Here is a 26373-nt window from a genome sequence, read left to right as displayed (position 1 = left end):
GGTGGGCTCGATTCGCGGAAGCATTAAAGTTAGCGGAACTTCTAAAAAGGACAAGGGAGACAACACCGTGGAGTTACGATCGAGAGAATCGTCGTTAAAACGAAGGTGATATTGCGGTGTCGGTGAGATAGGGAAACAAGGGAAAGGGGGAGGGGTGATGTGTGTGAAACGTTAGGAATCGAATCTGTCGAGTTGTGGTTAGTAGAAGTGGCTTTGCACCGCGTCGCGGCGAGCACAGAGAGAGAGAGTGAGAGGACAACTGTTAATCTGTCGACGACAGAAAATTTTCCCCGATGATTAAGCACGCTTGTCAGACATATGCTGTCTTCATTGGCTTCCCTTTATGGGGAGCAGCCACGTGGTCCGTGGCTGCGTTTCCGTGAAACCAACCAACTCAACCCCTCGGACTCGTTATTGGCCGACTAATTTGTCGCCGGCGTAACTTTACTACCGGTCCCTTTAAAGTAACTCTCCTTTCTCTCTCTCTCTCTCTCCTAGTTGACACCGGGTTGTTTTTTCTGTTTACGCGCCTGTTCACGCCCGGAACCAACGTAATGTCCGTGCAACGTAGATACATACAGAAACACCCTAATAACGTTTCAGTTAATCGTTTCTCTCGTGGCACGATCTTATCGAGGTTTCTTTCTGCTTCTAACGATTAAGAATTCGGTAACGGGATTGCACCGGAGGGGGATAATTGAAAAGTTCGTTTCTGGGTATCGCGTCGTGTCGCATGCGCTACAGGATCGTTGATAATTGACGTCGTACACTTTATACGTAGAAAGTGAGAAGAAATGTGACGGTGTGTGGCTCGTGAACGAAGGGAAAACAATTTCAAAGTGCCTTGATCTTTATTTGTACACAAACAAGTGGAAGGCGCCGTCAAAGGCGCCATACGACACACCGTAATTACTTCGACTCACCCCCGAATAGAAAATAGCCCGTTCTCCAAAACGAATCTCGGGGCCGCGGGATGAAGAAATATTGGCGGTTCAGAGTGGAACAACTAAACCCGTCGGTATAAAGGATTTTAGAATTGATAGATTAAATTGCAAGGTGATTTTTCTTTCGTTGATCATTCTAATTTCGAAGTCTTTTTTTTTTTATATTACGTTGGTGCGAATGTTCGTTCGATGTTCTTTCAATAGGTGAAACTGGCGATCCGAGACGATATGTTAAAATTTTCGTCAGATCATAAATTTTCATACACAATAGCGAAGAAGAAGGAATTTGCTGCAGCACGCGTGTGTTGAATAGTAAAATGATTCACAACGCAATTGTTTGGACACTATTATCTGACGTGATGAATAATGGCGATATTCCCGTAATATTTTATATAAGTTTAAACTTGGAAAACGTGCGACGGAAACTGCTGAAGAGATAAATTTAGCATATGGTTAGGTTCACACCATAGCCACATTCATAGAAATCAAGAATCTTTTCGGCGTGTTCGTTCCCGATAAGTAGAATAACCAGCATCGTATCAGCCAGTAGGACACTTTTTTCTAAAAGAACCTGTCGACTAAACAACTCGTAATTCAGTTTAAAAAAAAATGGCGAATATTCTTAAAACGTGAATAAAATAGTGTGCAAAAAAAATCGACGCTAAAAAGTCTAATGGTTTCTTTCCTTCGCCCCTTGATTTACGATTGTTTAATTGCTACGTGTGACAGCCTCGACTATTCGCTGTTTTAACACGGTGTTAAATAAGAAAAGATCGAAATATTGTATACAATTTGTATTCTGCAACTGTCAGATTTGAGATTCTATTTATATTTAGAGCTAAAATGAAAATTGATTAGAAATACAATTCTTCTTTCGTCAAGTCTTGACTACAACCTGCACCACGAGTAGATATGACTCGTCGTTACAAGGTAAAGGGTTAAATAACCTCTTAATTCCTCCACGTACGATTTCTTTCCCTGACTATGCATCTAAGCGTCAGCTATTTACTGTTTTAATACTGTATTAAGTAAGAAAAGCTGGTGTATCGTAGATCAGTTAAATTCGGCAATCTTCAGTTTTGCAAATGAAATCGAAAATTGAAATTAATTTTTCTTACCGATACAACTGTTTTTATCAGGTCTGACTTTAATTTAAATATATATATTTTTAAGAAACACAATGTAAAATACCTAAAGTTTCATTTAAAAAAAGAAACGACCTTTCATATTTATCAACCTAGTAAATTCATCTCCATTTGTTCTAGTAGATGTGACCGTAGAGATAGAGGTGGGTCATCGATGCTCTTGTTTTCTGACATGGCCCATCTCGGTGGGTCATTGAAAATAATGGCAAAAAGATCGAGTATTATTAGGTCATCCCATAAGTCCGTGTCGAATTTGATAATTTAGACCGATATTTCTAACGAACCTTTAAATTTAATAAAAAGAACCTAACCGCCTTCTCATTCCACAAATTCTTCCTATTCTTTTGGTAAGACCGTTATATCGTCGCTGTAGACTTTCCTCGAATTTCCATTGAAATATTTGTCACGAACTCATGAGACGACCTAATACACACCTGCATACTGAAAAATGATTAAAAATTATTAGTCCGTTAATTCACGAAACGCTCGCTATTGCTAGTGTATTATTGTTAATATTTAATATTTCAGCACGTATTCTATTAATCATAATTAATTACCTACATACAGAAAAATGATTAAAAATCACTTTTGTAATTAATTGTAACTAATAAATTCCATACAGAAAAATTAAATATCAACATCAATAGCCTAAATTTCACCGCCATCCAGAACGTCTCAATCAACCCACCCATGTGTTCACCAAATTTTTGTCTCCTCCGAAATATCGAAGAAGATAAGCAGCCGACAGTTGCGCGTACTCTTACGACACTCTAGCATCGAGAAGAGAAGCGAGGGAGGGGGGAGAGAGCGAAGGGAGAAAAAAGGAATAGTTGGAAGGAGAATGAGAAAAGAAGAAGAAGCAAGAAGAGGAGGAAGAAGAAGACGGGCGTGTGGCGTGCGTTCGTCGTACGGGACGTGTTATTAGCCGGCACCCTCTTTCACGTTGCCCCATCTCCTCGAGCACCGCTCGTCTCATCTCCTTTTTTCTCTGATTTCCTATGCGGGGGCTAGAAACGCGTTTAATTAACATAGCTGGCGTGGCTGCATCCCTCTTCTCCTGGGTGCCGGGCAGACAGTCAGCTTTCACGGGCCATTGCACGCACGATACACGTATTACAAACTATATTTCTCTCTCTCTCTCTCTTTCTTTCTAGCCAACTTCTCCTCGGCCAGGACGTACAGTGTGGGTGTGATTTAAATGTTAACACGCAAAATTCGAGATCGATGGCCAGCTGAAAAATACCACGCGGACGCGTCTTGTACGGTCGTTAAAAATACACGGGAACATGATGAGTAATTTGTTGGACTTGGACCGTTTTTTGCCCGCGGATCGACAAAAGGATTTATTCTCCTTCGGGGATACACATTCTTTGGAGTTACGGTAGACAGTTGTACGCTTTCGCTGGAGGAATATTCCAACCCCGTTACGTTCACGTTTTTCTCAATTTGGTGGGTCAAAAATGAGCATATTTTCTAGGAGTATAGAAATATTTATATACGATAGCTGCATATGAAAAATGAAAGAAAATTGCACTTTTGCGAAGATTACTTGTGCACGTGTAAGACATGGACGCGAGCGTTAAGAGGTTAAGGTACAATTTGTAAGTTGATTGGCTTATGAATATTCGGTGGTTCTTTATATTCCGACGATGGTCGTATTGTGATTGAAAGTAACTCAAGTTGATTGGTCTTCTTCCCTTTACATTTCAAGAGTAACTGTGTCTTCAATTATCCGAGGGTTTTTCAAACCGCGAAAATAGTTTGTTATCTTTAATTCTCGTGAAAGTTCGTAACTTCGACGTGACCGAGTCTAATTCCCATCGAATGTACCTATTAAAATTGATGAAAAACGAATATTCCTATCGGACGTTTTTCCTTTTTTTCTTTTACGACAATTTGTTAATCAATTTTTTGCTAGATTTAACAAAAAAAAAAAACAATCGTAAAAATGCCGGTGTTTACGCGTTAATGTTTAAATTACACCGTATATGCAAACGCATTATCCGTCGTGTACTCTGAAGATGACTGCGCAAGCACAGACCGTGTACATACACAAATGTATTATACGCGTCGTCTGCGGCGCAAGCGTGTCTGCGCGCGAAGAGGCACCATGTGGCGCTCGCTCCGCGACGGATATAATGCACGCCTACCACGGAAATGCTCTTTTTGACGGATCGGCCGACTAATTTGGTCCTTGTCACCGGGTATGCTCGAGGATTAATGGCGACCACCTAGCCGACGCTACCGCGGATTCCACGGAAATTCTTTCGCGCCACCGTCGAGACGAAAAAACGGCGGTGGCCCCCTCTTTAATTAACAGTTCCGAATAGGAATAATAATAAAGTGGCAACGCTGGCCACCCTCGATTTGTTCGCTTTGACTCGTGACTACACGCCCCACGTGCTAATGAAAAAAACTCTGTCCTGTTCTCGAATTCGCGGTACCCGCTGTAAGCGTTTGTTTATACGCGTTCGCGAAACACGTGCGACGCTTCGTGACTTCCCGAAAGGATAGCGTGACTCGTGTGTTTTTCAGGTTACGGTGTGTTTATCAATGAAGAAATAAGAAGCCACGCTGCGTTAGTTGTATTTTCAAGTACAGTTCAATGATAATGCATATTTCGAGTGTATATTATATCGCGCCGTGTAATCAAATTTTGTTCTACGATTACCGATGGTAATAAAGGAGGTGGAGCAATTAGGACGAGTGTTGTTTCATTTTGAATTGTACATGTGTTGAGAGTCAACAATACGAGTCAAAATTTTGCTCGAGAAAAACTTACGGGTCGAAAATCTGTCGTAATTGCGCGAAGGTACACAAAGACGAATACTTCTTTACGAACGATCGTTACTCTCGAGTCTTCTGGGATTGTTGAACAAATTATCACGCACACGCACATTGACAATACCAATAATTATAAATAAATGCGATTTTGCAACGTCGAACACAAGTACAGCGCGCCATTTCCGCGGATCGACTGGCCAGCCTCGCGACGCCATCTCCCGTGGCGTGCGGAAAATACCTTCGAATTTTATCGGCGTGAGATCTCGCGCGGGAAATTTGAAATTCGCAACAAACTAAGTACGCGATTGACCGTATATCGGTGATAGAATTTGAATTTTTCAATGCAGAAATACTTGGGAGATGAAAGTCGAATGAAGATATAGATTGAACGTTCAACGTGTTCATTTTATTTTCAATTCAATAATACAAAATCCAGCAATCCGATTAGCAAGATATCGTTCTAAACATTTGTGATATAATTAAATAAGACTGCAACGAAGAAGGTGAATGAAAAAGATAATAGGTAAGAACAATATTTAAATATTGTTAGTACGGTAACGACTAGAATGATAAAATCGGAATGTCAAGTTATAAATAAATTCGTCAATCAAGTATACAAGCACAAGTTCCTTGCATATAACGCTCAGGAGCTAAAAACATCGAATACGATAATTATAATCTGGAACGGCTTCAGTATCACATTTTTTCTTTAATTCAAGTGCTGATTTCGTTGAAAATATAAGCAGCCTATATAAACGCTTAACAAAAAACAGCTAACTGTTAAACGTATCTTATTTTTTTTTTTTTTTATATATTTTTTTCTACCATAATTTATTACGACTGAAACTTCCTCATAAATTTTCTCGAAATACGTCCAACAGTATACGGTATATATGTACTATCGGCGAAAAACTGTGTACTACAAATATTGAAACGCGAACGGCTGTTTAAGCTTGGCACTGATGAAATCTAGGGCCTATTTCAAGGAACCTGAGGAGGACTTCATTCTACTGGCGTTAATCGCCGCAGATAGTTTATGCTCCTCTTGCAAGTCAGAGTCGTTCATCACACTCTGATACGACAGAGAGATCCTCTCTTTGTCGCGGATCGCTAGATTCTGCCATTCCTTCTCCAAACTGTTCATCAACTTCTCCCTCTCGAGCCGTGCGTCCCTGATAGCGAACATCTCGTCCTCTTGCACCCATTTCTTCCATAGCGCTTTCGCATCTTCGCTGTGTACATTGAAGAAAACACATTTTCAGTAAAAAAAAATTACGATGCTTGATCGAAGAGATCACGTTGTATATCTGAAGATAGAAATGCACCAAAATTAAGTTAAAAAAAAAAAATGTAGAGACGCTTTGACATCTCTGTTATAATTTATCTCTTATTATACCCACGTGGTTGCGTTCTCAGAGGCCATACTTTTGCATCTTTGCTGAGTATTTAAAAAAAGAAAAAAAAAATGGAAGAGATTTCGTTAGATCTCTGAAAATGCGTTCTCAGAGGTAATATTTTTGCATCTTCGCGGAGTACATTAAGAGAAGAAAAAAGAAAAAAAGACACTGGAAGAGATTTCATTGAACCTCTGAAAATAAAAATGGACCCAAAATTAAGTTTGCTTTGTTTTGACGAAATTTAAAAAAAGAACAAAATACGCAGAGACACCGACTCCGCTGTCATAATTTATCTCTAATTTTGCCCACGCATTTGCGTTCTCAGAGGTAATATTTTTGCATCTTCGCGGAGTACATTAAGAGAAGAAAAAAGAAAAAAAGACACTGGAAGAGATTTCATTGAACCTCTGAAAATAAAAATGGACCCAAAATTAAGTTTGCTTTGTTTTGACGAAATTTAAAAAAAGAACAAAATACGCAGAGACACCGACTCCGCTGTCATAATTTATCTCTAATTTTGCCCACGCATTTGCGTTCTCAGAGGTAATATTTTTGCATCTTCGCGGAGTACATTAAGAGAAGAAAAAAGAAAAAAAGACACTGGAAGAGATTTCATTGAACCTCTGAAAATAAAAATGGACCCAAAATTAAGTTTGCTTTGTTTTGACGAAATTTAAAAAAAGAACAAAATACGCAGAGACACCGACTCCGCTATTATAATTTATCTCTAATTTTGCCCACGCATTTGCGTTCTCAGAGGTAATATTTTTGCATCTTCGCGGAGTACATTAAGAGAAGAAAAAAGAAAAAAAGACACTGGAAGAGATTTCATTGAACCTCTGAAAATAAAAATGGACCCAAAATTAAGTTTGCTTTGTTTTGACGAAATTTAAAAAAAGAACAAAATACGCAGAGACACCGACTCCGCTGTCATAATTTATCTCTAATTTTGCCCACGCATTTGCGTTCTCAGAGGTCATATTTTTGCATCTTCCCTGAGCACATTAAAAGAAAAAATACTGCAAGAAATTTCGTTAAATCTCTGAGAATAAAAATGGACCCAGAATTAAGTTTACTTTGTTTCGACGAAATTAAAAAAAGGAAAAAAAGTACGCAAAGACAGTTGGACTCCTCTGTCATAATTCATCTCTAACTTCGCGCCCACGCGTTTGCGTTTTGAGAGGCACAATCACAGACCGTCGTACTATTTGCGATCTATCGAGGAACGAATGTAGGGCGTGCAGGATGACGAACGTTTTGGCACGCATTTACGAAACATTCGATGCGTGTAAGCGTGTAGTAGCGCGTGTACCGAGATGGAGAGACGTGAATGACTCATGGCTTTCGGTTGCAACATCGACAGAGTTCGACTAATTTGAGAAGCAGAAGATGTTATACGTCGTCCTAGACCCTTACACCGTCTCTCTCACGGTCATGTGCCGGTATTGCAACAAATCAGATTCACCGATCTACTCCACACGTAGATCACCATTCAATACCTATCTGAACAACGATACAAATTGTAACAATTCTTACTTATACATAGTTGAATCCATGCAGACTTTCTCTCGTTCGGTCAACTCAGCTTCCCTCTTGTCGATGTTCACCAATGCTAACATCCTCGAATCCTCGTCTATATCGAGAGTATCCATGTGGTACAGCTTCTTCTCGCGAAGCAGTTCCATCTTGTTCCTCATGTCTCTCAATCGGAGTGCCTCGTCCCAGCAGTGCTTGTTACAAGCATGAGTTTCCCTCTTCGCCAAATCCTCAATTTTGCATTTCAATTCTTTGTGAGTCAGGTACAGAAACATCGGTTTCGAGAGGTTCTTGTCACCAGGGATCATCCTCAGCCACGGCATACTTTTCTCCACTTCGAACTGCCGAGTGTCGTTCCTCGTCGTCGCTTGATCCTCTTTCATGTCGTGTTCCACCGGGCTGTCGACCCTGTACATGTCGCTGTCTTCTCTCAAATGATCCATAGAATTTTGGTCCAAGCCGTCGTTATGGGCATCGCGCAGACGAAATTGTTCTTCCGAGCTGAAAGGACGGCTTGTAGTTACTCTGTCTTTCTCAGAATCGATCAACAATCTACTCTCGTTGTTCTCTTTGTTATCTACAAGAACCGGATCGTCTCCGTTTGGAGAAATGTGTCCATACGAGAGCGAAGCTCTACTTGGTGTTCTGTTCAAAGTGTACTCGCCATCTTCGAATCTCACGTTGGTATTCTCCAAGCTTCTGCGCGCGTAACGAGCTGAATACTTCGAATTAGGCCTTTCACCCTCGCTGGCGTAATGATGAGAAACATCTTCCTGCGAGTCCGCGGTGTCCTGCCTCTGCGGAAATTTGTCTGGCTTTGCTGGACGAAATTCGTCGATTCTTTGCAAGGATGGTTATACTGAAGATTGGTGTCTTTCAGCGTACTCCAACGTGAACTGTTCGATTGTGTAGGGCACACGAAATACGACTGATATCTTCTGCAAGTTCTAGGCAGATAGAGACTCTGTTCGACACGTCTCTCCCTTAGTTTCTCCCTCAAACGCTCCAACGACGTCTCCTCCGGTCGACTTTTTACTCTTTTCCGTTCCTCCAACTCCCCTCTGTACGTTTCGTCCTCTTCCTTCAACAGAATCCTCAATTTATTCCTTCTGGCACGGAGTCTCTCCGCTTTCTTAGCCTTCTCAATCTCGCCTTTGGGGTCTAGACTCTTGTAATTCCACGAGTCATAGTGCTTGGCGATCTGACACTCCCGCTCGAAGTATTTCGCGATCTGTTGGTAATAATCGTACTTCAGATAAGTCTCGTTGTGTTTCTGAGCAGCCAGCTGATATTGCTTCTCCCGGTATCGCCCAACCCTTTAAAAAATCACAAGCCTCGGTAACGATCTTTCAGAAATATTTCCTACAGGCACACATGAATACAAGTTGAAAAATCTCGGTAAAAAAAAAGAAAAAAAAACAACATTCTACCTAATACATGTCACATTTCAGGAGTAATGATACAACGAAAAAACGATCCTTTATTCCATTACGGTGATACAGTATCTGTTACAAGTAGCTACAACAATATTCGACGTACCATTAGGGCGTTTAACTCTTTGGGGCATAGCGGGATAAAAAGTGTCCCACCTTTTCAGTACTTACATATGCACAGTGGGATGAAAAACATCGTTTGAAACACGTTGAAACATTAAGAAAGATTATTTATGTCCCACCTAATAATTAAAATTCCCGTGCAACTGGAGTCTGTTTTTGTCTTAAAATTCTGCGCTTGAAAGAGTTAAAGGCGCTCGAAGTATTAACTAGGCCGAATCAACTCACGAATCATCCCTGATCTACAACGACGATCGATCGACCTTCGTGTCGATCAGCAACAACACAGGAGAGCGCATCGTAAACAGACGGTGGTATATAGACACACGTTGGTTAGGACGAGAAGAGTAGAGGAGAGACGGTCTCTAGATCGAGAGAGTCACCGAGAGCATCCTAGAAGAAGAGGACCGTCTTCTATTTCGAGCTTTCGTCTCTGTGTGACGTCACGCCGACGAAAATATCACGCGGTTAGGGAGGTGCAGTCGTGGCCCTGATGTGTGGTCCAGGTCTCAATCTTTCCCAGACTCCCAAAAATTCTCAACCACTTCGCTCGTTCGTTACATTACCGTCGAGGCGGCGATCGATCGATCGGTTTCGGCGGATCGACCGAAGAAAACAGGGAGGATCACGTTCAGTTGGTTTCTGTCGCGTTTACAACAGCTTCGGTTCCACGAACGGTCCAACGGGACCGGTGAACCGCGGAGAGGACAGTCCGGAAGATTTGCCGAGTGTGAGACGGGTCTTTGAGAAGAAAAAAAGTGGGTCGTCGGTGTGGTTTCCTCCCACGTAAAACCGATCCCCCACCTTTTTCGTTTCGTCGTCCAGGAGTCTGTCAGTGGAGCATCGTACACGTCCTCGTGAGGATCTTCTTCGTCGAGTAGAGGAGATCTCGTGGTCCTCGAGCACTGTCGCGCGCAGACGGGTAGAGAAAATCGAGGCAATAGAGAAGAAGAAGAGGAGCTACGTTACAGAGTAAAGAAGAATGCCTGGCGCCGGTGGTCAAACACCGCAGAGGACCACCTTCAGACCACCGTGGGTCAAGGATGGTCCAACTCCTCTGCCTATGCCTACCGCACCATGGACGCTCAATTCGAGGAGAGATTCGAAAGGGAAATCAGACGAACCACCTGCTTTCACCCAAGTCACTCTCAAAGTGAGTTCTTCTTTCTTCGAAATTTTCCTTACAATTTTACTCTCGAATCGTATTCGACGTTTCCATTCGAGAGTTGATCGACGAGAGTTCGTTTTAATTTGTCAGAATTGCCATCTCTGCTATCCTGCGTTCTCAGAGTTACGCATTGTGTCTGATCCAACGCGTACCTATTCCACTAGATACGCGGGCGAGGCGAAAAGTCACGTCGGACTTGTGCAGCCTTTTTCCATTCAGATATTGGGTTTCAAAGTCACCAAGGCGTTCGCTATTAATATCACCGTGTAGGTGTCGTGTAACAAGTTTGCGTTATAAACATTTCGACAGGGCGAGATTTACAAGGGCGTTGCATTCCGACTATTTCTGTTTCTGCGTGTCATTATTATTAGAAATAAGAAACGGCCGTTTCGAGGAATGTTTCTAACGTCGTTTACGCTTCTTCGATCGATGGAAAAACCACGTTGAGACGTATGTTCGAACGAACCGATATCGCGTTGTTGATCTGTTTATTTGCGTTTCGCGCTGTCGCGTAACGATTCTGAAACGCACATTTTCGATATTTTGGCGGGGAGCCAAGGTGGAACTGCGGAACGCGAAACTTCATCCTTCGATCTATCCGGGAAAACGGGAAAAACGTGATGTTCTCGAAGACACGTGGAGACATCGTGAGAGGTTTTCGCGTCACGATTATTGTTTACATGTGTCGCCACGCGATTAGATAATCGACGAGTTCTTCGGCGACCACTTTTACAAATCGATATTTCACAGCAGGAAGTTCTCCAAGTCTCGAGATTCATGGTTGAAAATTTTCCAACAAACGTGAAATCCAGGAAAGATCCAAAAATATCGAGTTTATTCATTTCCTACACGTCATTTGATCAACTTTTGCGTCGGTGTTTCTTCAATCGTAAACACTTGAAACCTGACGACGAGTAACATTTCAGCGTGGTTAATCGATAATATTTAAAAGCTTGTTCAAGGATACGAGAAACGAAAATAAATACGAAAAAGTTGCGAAGCGGAGATCGAACGAAACGGAACGATCGAGAAAAGGAGGAATTTTATTCGAAACCGTCCTTCTTATTTACCAACATACGCGCGTATCGATTCGATTTATTTCACTTTCTCGATACAGGAGAGAGAGAGAGAGAGAGATGAGACAGAAGGCTAGCCTCCTCGCGGGTCCTCGCATATAAGCCTCTGGGTCACGATTATTTAAAGAACACGCGTTTCTATTTCAAATGTCTTGCCAGCTGCGTCTTCCGCCAGTTTCTTAACGAGTTTATATTCGCGTAAATGTACCGATAAGTTGCGCCGAATTCGCGAATTCTACAACGAAAAATCTCTCCCCGGTACACATCTTCAGTTTCACCGGCTATCGTAATATTCTTTTTCTCCACCTACGCCACGATTACTCTTCGCGTAATAACACAAACGAACAGATAAACGTTGTTTATTTCTAAAGAGAGAAAAAATCTAGACTATCGTAAAGTACGTCGATCGAAGTTTCTAGGTTGGAAACGATCAAGTGGGCAAGTACGAATTTAGATTATTTAAACGACGACCGAACGAGCATCGACACCTTGCCAAGAGAATTCTCGAGACTTTCTTTCTTTAGAGGATAGAGAAGATCGGAAGGAGGGGGTGTACACTCCCTTCCTCCTTCTTTTTCTTCTTTCAAATCTATTTTTCAACGCGACTCTCTACCTTTCACGATACGTCAGAAGATACTATCCTTTTGTTCCCTTTTCCACGCGTTCGAATCAACGAGTCTTGCAAGTAGTCGTAACAGGCTGATCTAAGATAGCAGAGGCAGCTGAAGTAAATGTTCGTCGATCGTGGACAATGAAGTGATTGTGCTTGAAAAATTGAGTACGCGTCGGCTGGACAACTGGCGTGCAAATGTTGCTGGTACAACGATCATTTCTTCGCTCCACACAGAATTAACGTTCTAAGTGTATCGAGAAAAGAAAAAAACACGTTTAAAATCAGATGAAATTTCCGTGATAATTTTTTACCAGAAAAAGAGCAACGTGAATAAAAAAAAATGCGAATAAAAAACCGTAGACAAGGTGTTTCCTAATTCCAAACGTTTCCTGCTTTCTAGAGTGTACCAAAGCCAGAAGCGAAACCGTCCACGGATGCACCTCAGCCGCGTAAACAGAGCAAGATCACGATAATCCCGTCGCAGCCTAAAAGCGAAAAGAATACGAGCAGTCAACCGGCACCGAAGCTCCGCGAGAATGGACGACAAGAGCCAAATTCGAGGCCACAGCTCGAACGGCAGGTTCGAATCGAGAGGTCTCGATCTCGAAGCGACACAATACCTCTCTCCAAGAGTGAGAGCAGCACAGGTAACGGCATCAACTTCCTCGTTTAGAAAAAACAACCGATCCAATCTCTTTCTATAAACATCCTTCCTCAATCGAACACTCCAAGGAAATCCTAAAAGATAAAAAGAACAATCACAACATACGTCAGGAAAACACCACAAAATTACCAAACCTGTGCTACACAATCACTGCCATTTGATTTCCAGTGAAAACGAGAGTCGAGTAGCGTAAAATGCAAATATTCCACAAATCACTTACCTTTCCCACTCCCCCCCCCAAAAAAGTCTACTCGAACAACATTCCACGTAAAATGCACAGGAGAGACACGAAATCAAGTTTTCACCGTGATCACCGGTCATATAGCCACGATAAAAATAAAGTTTCCGTATAAATAGGTGCGCCGACATTATCGAAAAGTTCGTCGAGGGCAGCGATCCCGCCACCACCACCGCCGAGACCACCGCCACCGCCTCCGAGCAGAACGATCCTGAAGGACCTTCCGCCGATGAACGACAACCAACAGCAGAAGCTGGAGATGTTGAAGCAGAGACCGAGGAAACGTCCCGATTGGGCGAGCATGATGAAGGAGGTCGAAAGCGGAAAGACCTTGAGGCACGTGAAGTGCAACGACAGGAGTGCGCCCTTGATCGAGAGGGTGAACAAGGTTACCACAGCTGATCCAGCAGGTGATCGTCGATCGAACTTCGATCCTACACAGATACCCCTTGGGCGATACTCTTAGGAGGAACCGGTTCACGTCGTGTTGGTCGATTAGTCGCCTAGTAGAGACCCTTTTGTTTTGTCGCGTCTCTCCCCCCCCTCCCACTTTTGCTTCGTGAAACACCGCCCTTTTTACCACCACCCCCCCTATGTGAATGTCGATCGGTAAAAGGGACGTATATACGATACACGTCGACGAGTGTAATTGATTAAATTGTTAACGAGACTCGGCTCGATCAGCTTTTGTTCCTGACACTGTGATATGACCTGTTTGTAGTAGTACAACGTAGAGTTAGTCATTGTTCCGAACCCGTTCTCCTTGCAAAAGGGAACCAACCCCTCTCTAGTCTGTGGTTTGAATAATATTATTATCGTTGAATTAACTGTTGTCTTCGTGTTCAGTGGGTTTTTATCGACATCCCCTTCCTCGTTTTTCTCCTTCTTCCCCCTTGTTTCTGTTTTGTCGATTTTGCGTTTATTTTCCAACGTGTGCCACTTCGAAGGAAGTGATTCCACACGATTCGAGGGACGAATCGCGGGTGTTTCGAGATTCGTTTAGAAATTGTTCCTGTAAATTGTATTGTATTATTACGTTGGCCGTGAACATGTTGGTTTTTCTAGCTTGTACTGATTGGGTGTTTCTGAATAGGGAATGAACACTTTGTGTTCGAATCTGAAAAATCGAACATGCATAACCAATTGCTGAAGCAAATTCAGCAAGGTGTAAAGCTAAAGAGAGTGCAGACGAATGACCGATCGAAACCGATGCTCGATGGTCTGAGGAAATTCCGAAGGCAGCTGACGATCGAGGAGCAAATGCAAAAGGCTGACGAACCCACGGACGATTCTATTTCCGATGATATGGACGATATCGATGCCGTGAGAGACGATTTACAAAGTACCAAACAAATGCTTGCACTAGAGCTTAGAAATAAGGAAGCTTTGGAAAGGGAGAACAAAAGATTACAAGTACATCTCCTTTTTTTCCTGTTTTTTTTTTTTTTCGTTTTCCTTTTTTTCGTTCCTTGGACTGACGCTGGAGGATCCGAACGATTTACCGAATCCTCCGAAATCTTTCTTACAGGCGAGGATTTTGAATCTCGAGACCGAGGTGCAACGTGAGAAGTCTCAGAAGAACGTGCAAGAGCAGAGGAAGTCCGACGAGAAACTTACGGAATCGTTGAAAAAAGAAGCCCAGCAAGCCCGACAGGACGCTGAGAAATATGAGAAAGAATATATGTCCATGTCGGAAGAGAGGGACAAACTTAAGAATGAGTTAGAAGAAATGAAGAGGATGTATAGTACTTTGGAAAGACGTATGAAAGCCGGTACGATAGATTGAAATTAACTGCTCTTTAACGATTAATTTCTGCAGATTACACGCGTGATAATAATCGAGCTTAAGATAGCAATTTACAGTTAAACTATCGACGCTTTAACAATGCGTATAACAAAATGTTTCAACGACGAACTATGTCTCTAGTCCTTCGTTAATGGCACTAATTCGCTGATGCTTTTACTAATTTTGCTTCTTTAACGCTTTGGGGATTCAGAGCAAGAGCTTGAGCCTGAACCAATAATAGAACTAGCAGATGAAGAAGAGGACGAAGCAGTTTGGTACCATGTTTCAGGAATGGCACTGGCTGGTTGTCCAAGTGCGAAAGATGTAGCAAAAATTGCTTCTCAGAAAAGCATAGATAAGAAAGAACCAAGTGAAAGTGAAGAGGAAGAGGAAGAAGAAAGTGAAGAGGAGGAAGATGAGAGAGATCCAAAGGCAGGAGAGAAACGGTTACAAAGGGAGATCAAGCTTTTAACGACCAAAATCAGAAATTTCAGGTGAGTAATAATATATGGAAATGTAATGTAAAGTGGAAATTAATGATGCTTTGGTTAAATAGAGATAAAGCAGTCAACGCCAGGAAAGAAAGACACGCGCTGAAAGATCAGATAAAGCAGCAGCAGAAATTATTAAAAGAGGAAAAGAAGAAGTTTAAACATCTTCAGAAGGAAGTTGACAAAATGGCAAAATTAATGTCAGAAACTGAGGAAGATGAAAAAGATGAAGAAGAAGATGACAATGAAGAAACAGAATCTGAAGAAGAATCAGAATCTGAGGAATCTGAAGAAGAAGAAACTGAAACAGAAGATGAAGATCAATCCTTGGAAGGACAAAGAAATGTTTTACAGGTAAATGTTCAAATGTTATCTATAAAATGTTATATAAGAATCTTTTCATTTTATATGTCTAATGTTTTTGACAGAAACAAGCTAAAAAGCACGAAGGACGTTTAGCTGCATTAAAGAAGGGTAACTATTTGCTTAAGGCACAAGTCGATAGACTGAAGGATGATTTAGGAAAACAACGAGAAGAAAGTCTTACTCTCCAAGAAGACCTTGACTCTGTGTTAGCAGAATTAGGTTAAGTTAATGTGAAAAAACATTTAAGAATTATTATGGACAATTGTATACATACACATATAAGTATTACATATGGAAATATAGAAAATTTTATGTCTGAAAATGCAGACACGCAAACTAATACACACACACTCACCTAAACGCCTTTTGTAGAAAATCTTACACTTAAACAGAATTTTTGTTCAATCAATTGCAGAGTATAGAACCATTTTTCTTAGTATCGATTGGTAAACGCGATTATTTGTTTTCTCTAGTATCTATGGTAAATATTTTATATGCGCAACGAAATAAAGAGGAAACATCACAACGTGTCTATCGATCAAAACAAAAGACAGAAATATTATGTAAATTTTCTACACAAGCTTTACGTATCGATCGTACTATTTCCTGCAGATGTGAGAAATGTTTGTATGAGACTATTAATATTGCTTCTTTTGCTATCATATTGTTAAATATTTTTTAATAAAGACAATTATTAGTCGACGACAAAGTTTCTAATAGGTTATTACAAACTAAAAATCAACACAACACTCACATGCTTGCAACTGAAATTAATCGACGAACAAGTTTTTCCAGAATGTACAAGCTTTATTTCTCAACGACGATATTTTATTTGGATTACACAATAACATAAATAACTGTGTTTATTACGACTTTAAAGAAACTATATCCACCCGTTAAAGTGGTTTGAAAAGAAACGCACGCTTGACATATGACAAAATCCCTAGTAATGCTTATTACACATTGATGTCGCCAAACATTTCATTCGCATACAGCTTATATATTACACGCGAATATTTATCGTTCTTAACAAATATATAAAATTTCTGCTTTATTATAATTACATGTTTATTAGATAATTCTTCCATTTTGCTGTGTTGACATACTTGGTAGTGCAGCAAATAAAGAAATGCTAAATTTCAAAAGTAAATGGGTAAAGATGGTAATGATATATTTAAAAGTCAAAATTATATTTGAAAATCAGAATATCACTATTGTTTTCTGTGGATTACATATTCTATACAGTGGCGTCGTAATTTTAGAACAGTACTCGTACCTTAAGTGTTCCTAAGACTTGCTTGAAATATAAAAACGTACTCGCCATAAAGAGTTCGACGTGAACGAGTACGAGAACATTGCACTGCCAGCTAAGTTGAAAAAATATGCTGAATTTTAGTGCGAGTAATACGTGTCTTCCGAGAGACATTTTCATACAGATGATACAAACAATGCAAGACGTTTCAATTATACAACGAATTTATGACCTAATGGTAGCTTCGAAGTGCAGATAATTAAACTGTTATTGCTAGATATCGCTATTATTACTCTCAAAATACGCACATAATATGCACATAGTATGCACATTAACAAAATAAAACTGAAAAGTATTATATAAAAAAAAAAAAGAAAAAAAAAGGAATCGTATGTACATTCGTTTACATAAAAACATTCGACATTACGTTCAATGTAGCTTAGGTCAAAAATTAAAACGTTCATGTAATGTACATGTATTCAGCGTAATGTTAATTATCTATCTAATATTATGAAATGGTATAGTCGAATATGTTTCATTGCGCGCTTTCGGTGTTATAATTAGAGTATGAGTTTACATTGTCAACAAGCTGTTTTACTTTGCGACTTTCAAGTCAATCAGTAATTTTCTCGTTGGAACTTCATCCAAACACACATACAAATAAATATACCTCTTTCTTTTTTATTAATATACCGGCGACGGATAGCGTCGATATGCTAATTCGCCGAGTCCTTCGCAAGACAACACTCATCAACGTTTATTTCTTTTACCCGCATTCGTATTTCTATATTCGTATATAGAATTATAAAACAAATACTGTACGCACGCTTTTCTAGCAACACGACAGTAAAAATTTCCATATCCATCCGTTTCATCTCAATTTGATAGAATACTGAATATTAAGCGAGTAATGATTTCAATAGTTGCACAATTTAGTGAAATCCAACATTTCTTTTTGCAAATATATTTATCATTTCAACATTAGGAATGCTAAAAATTGCTATACTTTGACATATTTGAGATTCAACTAGTGCAGCTTTGTATTAATCACTTATACGTATCCTTTAAAATCTGCATTACTTATTTAATATCCGGTATTCGTTAAAACATTTTTGAAGTATGCACAGAGCTATCCAGGCATAAAGGAAGACATCTACGATAATAAAAAGCAGAAAGAAAAACATTCCTTGGTCGTTTCAGATGATATACAAGTATCTTTTTTCTGCCTAGATCGCACAGTGACATCGGTAAAACTGAATATTATCAAATAGAAATCCTATACTAGTCAGGTCCACTTTCTTACTTTATGAAGATGCGATACAGTGCTGATGGATATTCATGATAATAAATAATTATTAATCGAAATTCGGCATAATGTTTATGGTTTGTCGTTCGGTATGTTTTTATACTGTAACCAAATTGCACTTGCCAAAACTTCTCGCAACAAACAGATACATTTTTTCACGTGAATTTTGCGTCTGCTTTAAACTTCTTTTCTTCTACTAACTTAACATCAGTTACATGCAAATTATGAATACTTTTTGCAGCAAACTTAATTACAGACTGAGTTGAAACTTGAGTTGTGTGTCTGAGATCCAAGCGTTTAAGCACTTTACATCTTGCCAAATGATCTAACGTTGCTTCTGTGAGTAATCTACAGTTTGCCAAATTCAGTGATGCTAGGTTCGTTACTGCTTGCGCTGGCGGAGTTGCCAATTGAGCTACACCAGCATCAGTAACTCTACCGCAAGAAGAAAGATCCAGTGTTTCAAGATAAGGTAAATGTTGAACTATATATCTCAAAGCTACATCAGTTATATCACATCCAGCCAAAGATAAATTTTTAAGATGTTTTAATCTTGAAGTTTTATCGATTAGACCAGGTCTCGAATCTGTAGGTGGACTGAGAACTTCTCTCAAACTTGAATCATTCAGTCCAGATACATGACTTAGGTCTAAGGTAACAAGTGGTGGACAAGTGCAAGTTCTTAAAGCACAGACTCCGGCCCACGTACAACCTTGTACAGATAATGTTCTGAGCTGTGGTAATCTACTTAACAGCCAGGCTAATTGTCTTTTAGTGACATTTGTCCAGTCAAGGGACAGATTTTCCGGTTGGCGGCGTATAATACCAGTCAAATGTAAAGCTGTTAGATGGGAATGAGACATATCCAATTTTCTCCACAAACTAGGATCTATACTATATCTGGCCCATGTACGGCAAACCAAGGCACAATTCGCCAGGTCCTTTGCATTTAAAAATCTAAAAATAGCAAGTAATGCTGTTTTGTCATATGCTAAAGATTGTCCATTAAAATCGGGCCCTGGTCTTTGAACAGGCGGAAGTGGAACAGGTCTAACCACCACGTAGGGCCTCTTCAATGACTTACTACTTGAACCAGTTAATTGTACAGCTAATTGTGTACGCAAAGCTGTTCGCTGTTCGCCCTCAGCCGGTTCTCTGTCATTCCATGCCTGGAATTTTTTGTATAGAAACCATGAATATTTCGTATTCTTAGACCGTTTCAGATTCCATTTGGGGACTTACATCGCTGGGATCGGGTCTTGAACGTTTACTTGGTGTAGTCGCCCTTTCAGAATCTGTTGTGGGTGCTGATGAAGCTGCGCTAGATACTGAAAGTTTTCGAGCACGAGCCTTAGGTTGACGTGGTCTACAATCTAGATTTCTACCGCTTTCACAACACTGGGGACATTCCCAACTATTCGGTAAATCGTCGCTGACGGTTATATTTTGAGGATCCAATCCTATGCATTCAGGATGTACAATGTCGAAACATATCGAGCACTCTACTAAACTCGATGGTGCTGTAGGTGTTGGTTTTCCTGTATGAGAGATTAAAAATTGAAGTATCTCCACTTATTACCCAGTTGATAAATTAGTGATGCAGCGGAAAAGTAAATACCCATTAATGGCGCAGGCAGTTGACCCCAGCCGTCCAATCGACAAACTTTGCAAGCTGCAGTTACTGGGAGCATAGGCCTCAAACATTGCCTCATTAAACACGTTTGTTTGGCACGACCACTACCACCAAATTTGACCATATCCTGACAGTACATACATTCTCCACAATCTGTCCTTGTACATGCCTCACATTTTTTACATCTAGTACGCCTCCGTCGTGGAAAAACTCTTTCAGACTTTTCTTGCGAGTGGTGCCTCGGTATCTTTGTAAAACTTTTCTTAGTTATTTTCAAACGTTCCTGTAACATAATAATACATTTATTATATGTATAAAAGTTTAAAGACAGAATCGATTTCTTTTATTTAGAAATATAAGTTTTATTTACCCTTTCAGCAATTGTTAACTGAGGCGGAGGTGGCAACACAGGATTTCCTGTTACAGCCGCATCTGGACTATCGTGTCTGTGCTGTTCTACCAGACACCGAACATCATGAATTAAGGCAACAGGATCACGAATTAGCTCAGGCACGTTCTTTTTTGTAGAAGGTAGTGAATGTAAATACATAACTATTGCTTTCAAACCATGTAATTCAAACGGTGTTAGATGTACATGTTGGTGGTGTTGTGGTACTGAATGTTGACGTTGCGATTCCGAAATGTCCAGATGACTTCTGCCTAGAAGAACATGAACATACCTTTCCAAAACATACCTGTAATAATAAAAAAACATAGTTACACACATATTATATAAAAAAAAATTTATTTTTCGTTACTTAAACAGGTTTATTATCATACCATAACATTTCTGTGAAAAATGGATATCTGAATTTTTGTGGTACTTTTGTATGTTCTTCTACTTGTGCAACTTTCAATTGCTTCTCAATACCAAAACTATGTAAAAAATTTCCACCAAACACTAAAGAATCTTGAGGAGTGTAAACAGCATGTATCCAGCCAGTTGGAATAAATAAAGTCATGCCAGCTGTTAAAGTTATCCTACCACACCTGTCTACCATATCTCCAAAAAATACATCAGATTGTTTACCACTCAATACCCATTCTTGATAGAGGGTTAAGTTTTTCTCAGTAGGGGGAATAAGCCAAAATATTTTGCCACCTCTTAGAATATGATACCAAACACTGGTTCCACCAAAGTCAACATGAAAGTCTGTATAACAACCTTTTACAGACATAAGACAGTATTTTTGCACTTTTGGATACATCATATCTTCCAACAGATTTGTAGACTCCACTTGTGCTTCCTTCAGATGTCTTGGCCATATGACATCTACCCAATCAACTTGTCGTACCAATTCAGGTGATTGTACATAATGTTCTAATTTGGTGTGGCTAAATTCTAATGAAATTACATTTAACAACCGTTCTTTGTTGGGATCTTCATAATACTTCTGCCATTCTTTCATTGTCATATCTTCATTCTTCTGTGTATTAACATCCATTACATCCAATATCCTCTTGGAACCTAATAAACATTCATAATAAATATTTTTCAAAATGTAATATATATTAAATAATATATATGTCATTATGAGAAATTTATTAAGAAATTACAAGTCAAACATACCAACACATGTCCTCACATCATTGACAGTAAAATTTGAACTGGGAACACGTAATCCCAATCCAGTTTTATCCCTGAAGAGCAACGGTATGCTGAGACCATGCTTTTGAAGGTATGCTAAATTTAATTCAGAACCACCCATTTCACGAAATAATCCAGTGAAATTGCTAAGGTTGTATCTTTCGCACTCAATTTTTTCATCGAGCTGGAAAGTCCTACGTCCCTCGATTTCCTCATCGCCTATGGTCCAGTCGTCTGTATACAACTTTCGAGTTCTTTCCCGCTATGATTAAAATTGTAACAAACACGCAATTTTTAGTGAAATTGTGTTAATAAATCATAAAGAACAATTGCATTTAACGTTAAATTCAAAATTTATGTTTAGTTTGTTTACCAATTGACGCCTTTTTGGCAGAGAAGTAGAGTCATCGGCCATTGCGGACATGCTGTCAGAAACGTATCACCGAAAACTCATCGAATATTAAACGTATATTATCTTTTGAAGGTCAGAACAGTTCCTTCAATATTGTATAAACGGAATCTCGTTTATTATTTACATGTCACGCACGATAACTCAATATTAATATCAAACTTTTCTTTGATGCTACTTTCCCAGCAAAATGAGGTCGCCATTTTGTTGCCGGCCAATGCTACCAATAAGAACCATAAAAAACTTTAAACCATTCGTGTACTGTTGCATTACATACATATTTTTTTAATTTTGTAATCCTGATTTTTACACAGTATCACAGCGTAAAGATATGTATTTTCTAAAATTATTATAATTGTAAAATTTTCAATTAAACTTCCAGCAAGTTATCAGCAATAATCTAGAGATTTTGCGTCACCTTAAACAACTATTGATGTGGCCTATATTACAAGTATTAAGTTCTAGTAGTATCTTATACTACGTGGATAGTTTTTGACAAGTGTAGTCAAAAGTCGAATGTTGACATATTTTTTTGCGATATGGTGTTTTAAACCTTCTGTTTCTTCTATGTAGTCTCAAAATCACGGTCGTTAATATTTTGAAATTTTTTTCATATCTATAAACACTAAAATACTTGTTAAAATAAGCAAGATTTTTAAAAGTGAATATTCCAAAAAAGGGGTTAACCATGATGAGCCTACGTGACAGGCAAATAAATGCTTTAAAACAGATGTTAAATTTAAATCAACCAGAGCAAAAATTAGAAGATGCTGTACCGATATGGAAAGTTCTAATTTACGATAGACTTGGACAAGACATCATTTCACCGTTAATATCTGTAAAAGAACTCAGAGAGCTTGGTATTACACTTCATATGCAATTACATTCTGACAGAGATTCTATTCCTGAAGTGCCAGCTATTTACTTTTGTGCACCGACAGATGAAAATCTAGACAGGATTGGTCATGATTTACAAAATGGATTATACGATATTTATCATTTGAACTTTATATCTCCAATAAGCAGACAAAAAATAGAAGATTTAGCAGCTGCAGCATTGCTTGGTGGTGTAGTATCAAATATCCATAAAGTATTCGATCAATATTTAAACTTCATATCTTTGGAAGATGATCTGTTTATTCTTAGACATCAAAACAGTGACATCATATCATACCATGCTATTAATCGGGGTGAAGTGAAAGATACCGAAATGGAATCTGTAATGGAAATTATAGTTGATTGTCTTTTCTCTGTGTTTGTCACATTGGGTACTGTTCCAATTATAAGGTGTCCAAGAGGAAATGCTGCAGAAATGGTTGCTAGAATGATTGACAAAAAATTAAGGGAAAATGTTTGGGATGCAAGAAATAATTTATTTGAAAATGAAACAACTGGTCATTATAATTTTCAAAGGCCACTTCTAATAATATTGGATCGTAACATAGATATGGCTACACCATTACATCATACATGGACCTATCAAGCACTGGCACATGACGTGCTAGAAATGGCATTAAACAGACTTGTTGTGGAAGAAAATGTAGGAAGATCTCCTGCAGGAGGGACACGTTCAAAAACTCGAGCTTATGAACTAGATAATAAGGACAGATTTTGGTGTCAACATAAAGGTAGTCCATTCCCTAGAGTAGCTGAAGCAATACAGGAGGAATTAGAGCAGTATCGTACTTTTGAAGAGGATGTTAAAAAATTGAAATCATCCATGGGTATTGATACTGATAGTGAAGTAGCATTGTCAATGGTTTCCAACAATACAGCACGTTTGACAAATGCTGTAAACAATTTACCACAACTGTTGGAGATGAAAAGATTGATAGATATGCACACATCAATTGCAACAGGCATTTTAAATTCCATAAAATCCAGAAGACTTGACACATTCTTTGAATTAGAAGAAAAAATAATGAGTAAACAAACATTAGATAGAAGTGTATTAGAAACAATAAGTGACCCAGATTGTGGTACTCCAGAGGATAAGCTACGCCTTGTCATTATATATTATATTTGTACAAATATGTCGGATAGTGACTACAATAAACTTGAGGCAGCATTGTCTGCTGCTGGATGTGATTTAAATCCTTTACTATACATAAAAAGATTAAGGAATTATACTAGGATAGCAGAAATTCAGAACAGTTACGAAGGTGGTGGAACTAAAACAGTTAGTATGTTTTCAAAGCTGATGAATCAGGGATCATCTTTTGTAATGGAAGGAGTAAAAAATTTGGTTGTGAAAAAACATAATTTACCTGTTACAAAAATAGTTGATGAAGTGATGGAATCAAGACAATCATCACAAACAGATGATTATTGTTATTTAGATCCAAAGCAACTGAAGCACACAGAACAAATGCCAAAGAATAGACCAACATTCCAAGATGTAATTGTTTTTATTGTCGGTGGTGGAAATTACATAGAATATCAAAATTTAGTGGACTATGTAAAACAGAAAAGTGGCGCTGGGGTTAATAAACGAATTACATACGGTTCATCAACGTTTATTAATGCGAAGCAATTACTTAAACAACTTTCACTCCTAGGACAAGAGGTTCACTCGTAAATTTTACAGATTACACGGTTAATGTCGGAAAAAAAAAAAATATTTATCCCCTACTTTCTTATAGCGTACGCTAATTTTTTCATAATGCTGTTATTGACTACTTGTAAAAATGTAAAATAAATAAAATGTGATTAATTATTTTAAGATATAATTTTTCTAGGTATATTTACCTGCCCTTTGAATTTGTCATATCCACGTGGTCGAAGCCTAGCTTATTCAAATAACATGTAATGTGCAACAAAAAATCTAGGGATTTTTTGGTGGTAAGAAAACAAACCTGTATTTTAAATTGTTTGATCAATGGATGATACGTAGTTTAATATCGTTTCGTGGACCATTAAAAATTTACCGAATATCGTATTGTAATATATATATATTCTTAATAGTATCGATAAAAATAATAGGTTAAAATGGCAAAGATAGAAGAGGGAACGAAAAATTTTATTCGACGAGCTGTTATTACAACAGATACGCAGAAAGGTGTCACGGAATACTTCTTGTCGAAGCAAGAAGATTGTAATATTAAGTAATGTAACAAAGAAACTTATTCCTCATAACCGATATACGATACATTTACAAGTATATTCTGTCCGTTCTTTTATTTTCAGTTCGGTAACAAATATAGGAAACTGATGTAAAATTCTATGAAAAAAAAGGTTGTCAAAGTATTTTATTTTTACGTTGTATTTTTTGTATCGTTTAAAAAAAATAGCCAACATCTCCCGAGATATGTAAAGTATGTGTTTTATGTATTAGAAAGTATCCTGAGTGGGATAAGCCAAGAGTTTACCCGGCATTAGAGGTAGTCAGAGCACGTTGTGAGTTAACAAAAGCTGAGGAGATATTACGCGCGAAATGGGTCGAACAAGAGAAAAGACGGAAGCTAATGGACGAGCAATGGAACAATATGAAGCGTCAGGAACTGGTCTTCCGAGAATCGTTTATAAAGTTCAATAGATTCGTGAGGGAAAATCAGGAAAAGCGTGATCGTGCGGAGGTTAAAATTAAAGAAGAATGCGAGCGTCAGAGACAGAGGCAGGAAGAAGTAATAGGATTATTTATAAAATAAAAAAAGAAAAACAGAAAGTAATTTTCTCTTTACTCAGCAGAGAACATGTTTTTTTTTCTTTTCAGATCGAAGATACGACCGCGAAGTTAAATCGTATGAATGATGTTCGAGAAATGATGAAGAGATACGTAGGAGAATATAAAAAGTATCAAAATTATTTAGAGAAAGTCGTTGCTGAAACCGGCGAATTTAATTCAATTTCCGAGATCTTTAATCGTTACGAAACTTTAATCGAAGCACGAACAATTTTGTCGGAGCATCAAGATAAAAACCTTGAACTATTAGAGGAGAGAGGGACGGAAATAGTAAATATCTTTTTTTTTTTCATATGTTATTTATTAGCTTTTCATTTGTAATTATACAGTAGGAAGGACGAATATCTATTTCTTTGTAGCATCATATGACAGAGGCAAAGTCACAGAGACTTATGGCATTGAATAACAAATTGGCGAAGCTGCAAGCACGACGTGACAAAGCAGAGGCGCAAGCTCGTAAATGGGAGACAATAGTGTCTGAGATAAAAGTAACTACCGCGGAGAAGAATTTGGAGCACACGCAGGTAAAAACGTGTTGCTGGAATCTGTATCAGCATATCTGCAAGAGAAAGGGTATTCCAGCAACTGTGAGCAAAGATGACGTCGAGCAACAGTTGGATCACATTAAACGAACCGTTCTTGAGTTAAAACGAATCATCAAAGTAGCAAAAAAACTCGCTACAAAATAAAAACTTCCACTTACGCTGAAATTACTCGTCGAACTATTTGTAAATAGATATTC

At 38.8% G+C, this 26373-nt stretch overlaps 5 protein-coding genes across 7 annotated transcripts; 3 read left to right on the top strand and 2 right to left on the bottom strand.

The window, feature by feature from the left end:
* Positions 1 to 5849: 5849 nt before the first annotated feature.
* On the bottom strand, positions 5850 to 16729 carry LOC108572812. The gene is given in 4 exon segments (XM_017935123.1): positions 5850 to 6105; positions 7807 to 8620; positions 8623 to 9122; positions 16516 to 16729. Coding segments are annotated over 4 exon segments (1572 nt in total). The 5' UTR covers positions 16518 to 16729.
* Positions 10131 to 16140, top strand: LOC108572811 (trichohyalin). Of its 3 annotated transcripts, none has more exons than XM_017935119.1 (8): positions 10131 to 10512; positions 12617 to 12863; positions 13238 to 13528; positions 14212 to 14531; positions 14647 to 14890; positions 15116 to 15398; positions 15461 to 15749; positions 15824 to 16140. In XM_017935119.1, exons 1-8 carry the CDS (start codon positions 10342 to 10344, stop codon positions 15983 to 15985), a joined length of 2007 nt encoding a protein of 668 aa, XP_017790608.1. In that variant the 5' UTR covers positions 10131 to 10341; the 3' UTR covers positions 15986 to 16140. The 3 variants fall into 3 exon arrangements, with proteins under 3 accessions (XP_017790608.1, XP_017790609.1, XP_017790610.1); XM_017935120.1 differs by having other exon boundaries at positions 10136 to 10512; positions 15194 to 15398; positions 15824 to 16139; XM_017935121.1 differs by lacking the exon at positions 10131 to 10512 and adding an exon at positions 12313 to 12420 and having other exon boundaries at positions 15824 to 16139.
* A 1480-nt stretch (positions 16730 to 18209) lies between the features above and the next one.
* On the bottom strand, positions 18210 to 22032 carry LOC108572694 (jmjC domain-containing histone demethylation protein 1-like). Its single transcript, XM_017934965.1, has 7 exons — positions 21914 to 22032; positions 21523 to 21802; positions 20733 to 21420; positions 20323 to 20647; positions 19938 to 20235; positions 19562 to 19857; positions 18210 to 19488 (listed from the first exon to the last, which is right to left on the bottom strand). Exons 1-7 carry the CDS (start codon positions 21962 to 21964, stop codon positions 18475 to 18477), a joined length of 2952 nt encoding a protein of 983 aa, XP_017790454.1. The 5' UTR covers positions 21965 to 22032; the 3' UTR covers positions 18210 to 18474.
* A 481-nt stretch (positions 22033 to 22513) lies between these two features.
* On the top strand, positions 22514 to 24527 carry LOC108572708 (protein sly1 homolog). Its single transcript, XM_017934984.1, has one exon. It carries the CDS (start codon positions 22638 to 22640, stop codon positions 24525 to 24527), a length of 1890 nt encoding a protein of 629 aa, XP_017790473.1. The 5' UTR covers positions 22514 to 22637.
* A 410-nt stretch (positions 24528 to 24937) lies between these two features.
* Positions 24938 to 26320, top strand: LOC108572779 (coiled-coil domain-containing protein 42 homolog). Its single transcript, XM_017935060.1, has 4 exons — positions 24938 to 25053; positions 25284 to 25572; positions 25662 to 25901; positions 25991 to 26320. Exons 1-4 carry the CDS (start codon positions 24938 to 24940, stop codon positions 26318 to 26320), a joined length of 975 nt encoding a protein of 324 aa, XP_017790549.1.
* Positions 26321 to 26373: the final 53 nt, after the last annotated feature.

The sequence above is a fragment of the Habropoda laboriosa genome, unplaced genomic scaffold, assembly GCF_001263275.1.
Source record: "Habropoda laboriosa isolate 0110345459 unplaced genomic scaffold, ASM126327v1 scaffold22, whole genome shotgun sequence".
Classification (NCBI taxonomy): Eukaryota; Metazoa; Arthropoda; class Insecta; order Hymenoptera; family Apidae; genus Habropoda; species Habropoda laboriosa.
This window is presented reverse-complemented; position numbering and strand designations above follow the sequence as displayed.

Excerpts from the sequence above, each read along its gene's own strand:
- LOC108572811 (XM_017935119.1), top strand. The coding sequence starts at position 10,342 with ATGCCTGGCGCCGGTGGTCAAACACCGCAGAGGACCACCTTCAGACCA. Across the intron at positions 13,529-14,211 it reads TACCACAGCTGATCCAGCAG|GGAATGAACACTTTGTGTTC; the intron begins GTGATCGTCGAT and ends GTTTCTGAATAG. Across the intron at positions 15,399-15,460 it reads ACCAAAATCAGAAATTTCAG|AGATAAAGCAGTCAACGCCA; the intron begins GTGAGTAATAAT and ends TTGGTTAAATAG.
- LOC108572694 (XM_017934965.1), bottom strand. The coding sequence starts at position 21,964 with ATGTCCGCAATGGCCGATGACTCTACTTCTCTGCCAAAAAGGCGTCAA. Across the intron at positions 21,421-21,522 it reads TGATGTGAGGACATGTGTTG|GTTCCAAGAGGATATTGGAT; the intron begins GTATGTTTGACT and ends AATGTTTATTAG. Across the intron at positions 19,489-19,561 it reads CAAGACCCGATCCCAGCGAT|GCATGGAATGACAGAGAACC; the intron begins GTAAGTCCCCAA and ends AAAAAATTCCAG.
- LOC108572708 (XM_017934984.1), top strand. The coding sequence starts at position 22,638 with ATGATGAGCCTACGTGACAGGCAAATAAATGCTTTAAAACAGATGTTA.
- LOC108572779 (XM_017935060.1), top strand. The coding sequence starts at position 24,938 with ATGGCAAAGATAGAAGAGGGAACGAAAAATTTTATTCGACGAGCTGTT. Across the intron at positions 25,573-25,661 it reads AGAGACAGAGGCAGGAAGAA|ATCGAAGATACGACCGCGAA; the intron begins GTAATAGGATTA and ends TTTTCTTTTCAG. Across the intron at positions 25,902-25,990 it reads AGGAGAGAGGGACGGAAATA|CATCATATGACAGAGGCAAA; the intron begins GTAAATATCTTT and ends ATTTCTTTGTAG.